The 5,746-nt window shown below is 46.6% G+C and overlaps 1 protein-coding gene across 1 annotated transcript; it reads right to left on the bottom strand.

Moving 5' to 3' along the window:
- Window positions 1-5,309: 5,309 nt before the first annotated feature.
- LOC102259736 (mitochondrial import inner membrane translocase subunit TIM16) lies at window positions 5,310-5,740 on the bottom strand. The gene has a single exon (XM_005877023.2). It carries the CDS (start codon window positions 5,727-5,729, stop codon window positions 5,385-5,387), a length of 345 nt encoding a protein of 114 aa, XP_005877085.1. The 5' UTR covers window positions 5,730-5,740; the 3' UTR covers window positions 5,310-5,384.
- Window positions 5,741-5,746: the final 6 nt, after the last annotated feature.

Here is a 5,746-nt window from a genome sequence, read left to right as displayed (position 1 = left end):
GAACTGTAGGAGAGGGCCTTGATATTTAGTACTTAATCCTTCTGTTTTCAAAACCATTACTATCCATCTCAAAGACCTCCTGTTTTCACTCTCTCCAGAGTATGAGTCCCCATTTTCTGCTGAGATAGGAAGGAGAGCTAGCCACCTCATAGGAAGAGGAATTTTGTTGTTGTTGCGGGGGTGGGGGTGGAATCTGGCTGCCTCTTAAACTTCTGTCCTCCCTTTAATCTCCCCTCACACTTCTAATTCTTGAGACTTTGACACTCTGTATTGGAAAATGGCTCCTACTGAGCTTGCTCACTTAGGATATAGCTTTCCTGGGTCGGCTAGCTCAGTTGTCTTTCCTCCTGCTTTCTAACTTGCATCACTTTGTAGCTATTCTTTTCTCTCCAATTCCCTTTATCTCTTGGGTTCATATATATTTTTAAAAATCCCTTTGTGTAAGTTAGTGGGAATCCAGAGAAGTATGGGCAAACAAGTCTGTTTCATTCTCTATCTCTAAAGTGCACTCGACTCTTTCTTCACATGTATTTTACTGAGAAAATGTTCCAGTATGCAATTTTCTCTCTTAATGTTTATCTTTTAAAGTAAGGAAGGTAAGGAAGCTATAGCAGTAATTTTGGAGGCATATTAGAGCATTTCCTGCTGACAAAGTTGACAAAATTGTTGCAGAAACAAATGAAATTGCAATGACCTTAATTCACACAAACAAAACTATTTTTAAATTGGGGGGAATGAGGTAAATTGTGACAGTGAATGAGGGATTGTGAAGGGAATGAGGTAGATTGTGGGGAAGGGATATCCATAGAGTAGCAACAGTAGGGGATAAAGCTCTGGGCCAGGTCGAGAAGGTTTTATCAGCACAGCCAGGGGAAGCATGCCTGAAGCTGGGACCCGAAACTGTTTCTGAGGAGAGCCCAGGAGACAGCATTGATTGTCCTATTCAAAAGGCAGGCAAGACTGAGACATGAATTGGAAGGGGCAAAAGCTCAGGATCAAGGGACAGCAGAAGAGGGCTGGATATCCCCCTTTTATGAGATGTCATATGCATGGTTTATGCTTATGGGAAAGATTTAAAAGACTAACAATATCCAATGTTATTTAAAACTAGAGGCCCGGTGCACAAAATTTGTGCATGGGGGTTGTCCCTTAGCCAGGCCTGCACCTCTCTAATCCAGGACCCCTCTCACAATCCAAAACCACTGGCTCCTAACCACTCACCTGCCTGCCTGCCTGATCACCCCTAACTGCCTCTTCCTGCATGCCTGGTTGCCCCTAACGTGCATATGGCTGGGGTCCCTCATCCTGGCCTGTGCCCTCTCGCAGTCTGGGAGCCCTTGGGGGATGTCCTCAGGGGAGTGAGCCTAAGCCAGCAGTCAGGCATCCTTAGCTCTGCTACGGAGGCAGAAGAGGCTCCTACCACCACTGCTGCACTTGTCAACCGTGAGCCCAGCTCAATGCTTCTGGCTGAGTGGCACTCCCCCTATGGGAGTGCACTGACCACTAGAGAGCATCTCCTGCATTGAGCATCTGCTCCCTGGTGATCACTGTGCATCATAGCGACTGGTTGTTCCCCTATTTGATCAATTTGCATATTAGCCTTTTATTATATAGGATTATGAAAAAATAAGGATTCCCATATACTATTGGAGAGCAAATATTTATATAGGCTTTATTAGAGAGTAATTGGTAATTACACATTACATTTTTAAATGTAGATTTACTTTGACTCAGCAATTCCACTCCCAGGATAATAATTCTATTGGAAAGACCAAATAATTAATGTATAAGGATGTTCATTATATCATTTTTTATAATAGGGAAAACTGGAAAAAAAACACAAAATGCACATTAATAGAGGGTTATTTAAATTCATGATGCCACATACCCAAATATAACTAGTATCTTATGGTCTATTTTTCATAAGGAGTTATATTCAAAATAAAGTAATTTAGTATCTTTAAAGAACATTGAAAAGATCTAACTCATAACTCTGGGCTTCATTGAAGAGTTTATCCTTGTTATATAGCCTTATAGTTGAATACTTGGAGCACCGTATGTCAGATTAAGGAAATAAGGTGGATGGATATATATATATGAACGCAGAACAATATCTAAAACATGTTGTTCAATTTTAATATGTTGTTCAATGTTATAAAATAGCCTTGGCCAGGTGGTTTAGCAGGTTGGAGCATCATCCTCTGCATCAAAGTGTTGCCTGTTTGATCCCCAATCGGGATGCATACAGGGAGCAACTGTTGTTTCTCTCTCATCTCTCTCTCTCTCTCTCTCTCTCTCTCTCTCTTTGTAATAAAAGAAAAAAATTGTGAAATAAAATCTATAGCATGATCTCATTTGTTTTTTAAAATAGAAAAGCTTCCAGCTTCATGTAGTGGCAGAGTAGTGTGTATCCGACGAAACCTCTCACTGATAATAATTACAAGCTCTGTTTACGTATCTGTTTCATGGCACTGGAGAGGGGCTGAGAGCAGGCATGGGCTGGAGGAGCTAGAATCCATTTACCTGGCTCTCCCCTGCAGATATTCACTAGTCCGCAGAGCACAGACTTATTGAACTGAATAAAAAAAGGCCAGTGCACAGGGCTGCCAGAGCAACTGGGAAATGAAGAAGCCACTAATGGGGGGCGCCCCCAGATCTATGTACAAACTCTTCTCAAAGCCTTGGCTAACCCTTTAACTGCAAATGCACAGGGCAAGACTCCAAGGAGTGCAGCAGAAAACAACAGCTGGTGGCTGAAAGAGCTGAGCAGAGATTTTAGCAGCTGCCTGGTGCTGGGGAGGTAGAATTGGAAGTTAAAATCTACAAAATTAGAGGGGCTTAAACTAATAAACATCTCTTTCATTTCTGTGATATGCAGAAGCATCATATCTTAGATATAAGGACCACATCCCAGGACTCTGAGCTAAACCCTAGGACTAAGGGCAAAAAATAAAATATAACTAGCCCAGTGAAACGTAGAAACAAGCCTGCAAATGATTAAGGATAGCCACAAGAAATTTAGCTCCTTTCTTAAACAACAGCCAATACTCATCAGAGGAAGATAACAGAATTTAGATTTTTCACGATGTATCTTTTGCAATGTCCAGTATGCAATAAAAACTACCAGACACACAAAGAAGCAGAAAAATGAGACCCATAGACAAGACAGATGTTGAAATTAGCATTTAAGGACTTTAAAGTTGCTATTATAAATATGTTAATTTACAGGAAAAATAGAATGTCTGAAAATATGATGATTTCAGGAAAGATATGAAAATGGTTTAAAAAGAATCATATGGTAATGATAAAATGAAAAATGCAATATTTGAAATAAAAATTATCTGATAAAATATTGGGTGGGATTAACATCAGTTTGAAAATGGAAGAAAAAAGATCAAGAAACTTGAAGAAAAGTCAACAAAAATCACCAAACTGAAGAGAAAGAAAAAATATGAACAGCGCCTTAACTACCCACAGGAAAATAAGCCATCTACCATAAGTGTTATTCAGTAGTAGAGGAGAGCATTAATGGAACAAAGAATATTTAAGGAAGTTTGGCTGAAATGTTTCCAATCCTATATAATAAAGAGCTAATATGCAAATGGTCATCACACCCTTATGCCATAAAGGCTCAGACACTCTACACTGGGAAGAAAGGAATGGGGACCAGCCAGGCACAAATGAGCTCATAAGAGAGGAATGGGGACCAGCCAGGCTGCAGCCTGGGAGAGCGACAAACCCCTGCCCCGCAGTTCTGGGTGCCAGCGGCTGCACCTGCGCCTGTGGCCTGGGAGAGGGACAAGCTGCATGCCCCGAGGTCCCAGTCACCAGCAGCTGCACCTGTGCCTGCGGCCCGGCCTGGGAGAGGGACAAGCCTCACTCCCCACAGTCCCAGGAGCCAGCTGCTGGGGCTGTGGCCCAGGAGAGGGATAAGCCACCCACCCCACGGTCCCAGGCACCAGTGTCTGCATCTGCACCTGTGGCCTGGGAGAGGGACAAGCCGCCTGCCCCGTGGTCCTAGGTGCCTGTGGCTGTGGCCCAGGTGAAGCCACCCGCCCATGGTCCTCTGTGGCTGCAGCAAGCCCAGGGGAAGCCATCCCGGGTCCTGGGTGCCTGCGGCCAGCCAGAGGGAGGGAAGCCTGGGTCCTGGGTGTGGGGAGAGGTAGAGGCGGTTAGGGGCGATCAGGCCAGCAGGGAATAGTTAGGGGCAATCAGGCCAGTAGGGGAGCAATTGGGGACGACCAGGCAGGCAGGCAGAGGTGGTTAGAGGCGATCAAACAGATAGGCAGATGAGTGGTTAGGAGCCATCGGTCCCAGATTGCGAGAGGCAGTCGGAAATCTCCCAAGGGGTCCTGGATTGGAGAGGGTGCAGGCCAGGCTGAGGGACCCCGCCCCCCGTGCATGAATTTCATACACTGGGCCTCTAGTCTATAATAATAAAAGTGTAATATGCTAATTAGACTGACGTCCTTCCAGACGACCTTCCGGACAAAGCTGGGGCTGTGAGGGAAGCGCGGGTCCCAGGTGCCAGAGGAAAGCCAGTGCCAGCAGCCGGGGGAAGGAAGGCCTACTCTTGCACAAATTTCATGCATTGGGCCTCTAGTTTGATTAGTAATTTCAATCTATAAATCTAACAAGTCTAGTAAAACCACAAGCAGAGAAAAAAATAAATCCATATCAAGGCACATCATTGTCAAATGGCTGAAAACTGTTGGGAAAAAAAAGTGGTGAGTGGCATGGGGAGGGGCAGGACTTCCCAGACCCTTCTTCCTAGAAATACAACAATTTAACTCATGAACATTTATATCCTATATAATAAAAGGCTAATATACAAATAGACCGAAGGGCAGAACAACCAACCACTCGCTATGACATGCGCTGACCACCAGGGTGCGCGCACAGAACATGGAGGCTGTCTGCAGCAGGCAGCAGAGCACAGAAGATGGTGGGTGTCAGCCATGGCGGGATGGTGGAGCAGTGAGCGGGGGCACCAGACCAAGGCAAGGCGCCTGTCGCTGTCATGGGGGCAAGCCTCTGGTGGTTCCTGAAAATTCTTTGCTCCCTTGCACCACGTCCCGCCTGGCGCTCACACCTGCTGCTGGCGCCGGAGCCCCGGAGCCGCCACTTGCACCCACTCCCTGCACCCAGTGTCTGGAGCCGGCCCCGATTGCTCAGCACCATCAGCGGGTGCGAGCAGCAGCTGCTGGCCCCAATCGCCCTTCAGGGCTTCTCCACCACCCCAGCTGCCTCAGCCCCCGCAGCCCCGGCTTCATTTTTTTTTTTTTTTTTTGTGGAATCTGGACGTGCAATTGAGAAATGCGGAAAAGACATTTATTAACGAGCTATAAATTAGAGGTGGAAGGGGGGGTGGGAGGAGCCAGTGGTCACGTTTGTGGCCTCTTCTCTTTCTCTCTGTCCTCCTGGGCCTGGATTCGGAGCTCCTCCTCAAGGCGCTCCTTCGCTCGGACCACCTTTGACTGCAGGTAGAAGGAGCCGCCCACAGATTTATCATTCACCTTGAATAGGTATTCGTACTTCTGGATCTCCTCGGGGTTCAGTTTGGAGACATTGAGAATCTGCTGTGCCTCCTGGAGGCTGAGGCCGGAGAGGTTAGAGGCGGCTGCAGCTGCTGCCCGGCTGGCTGCAAATTCCTGCCGCAGGGCCCGGGCAAAGGCTCTGCCCACCACCTGCGCCCCCATCACAATGATCTGGGCCAGGTACTTGGCCATGGCAGCAGCTCTGCCTC

Source organism: Myotis brandtii, unplaced genomic scaffold (genome assembly GCF_000412655.1).
Source record: "Myotis brandtii unplaced genomic scaffold, ASM41265v1 scaffold504, whole genome shotgun sequence".
Classification (NCBI taxonomy): Eukaryota; Metazoa; Chordata; class Mammalia; order Chiroptera; family Vespertilionidae; genus Myotis; species Myotis brandtii.
The sequence above is the reverse complement of the archived record's forward strand: the minus strand, read 5'-3'. Positions and strand labels throughout refer to the sequence as shown.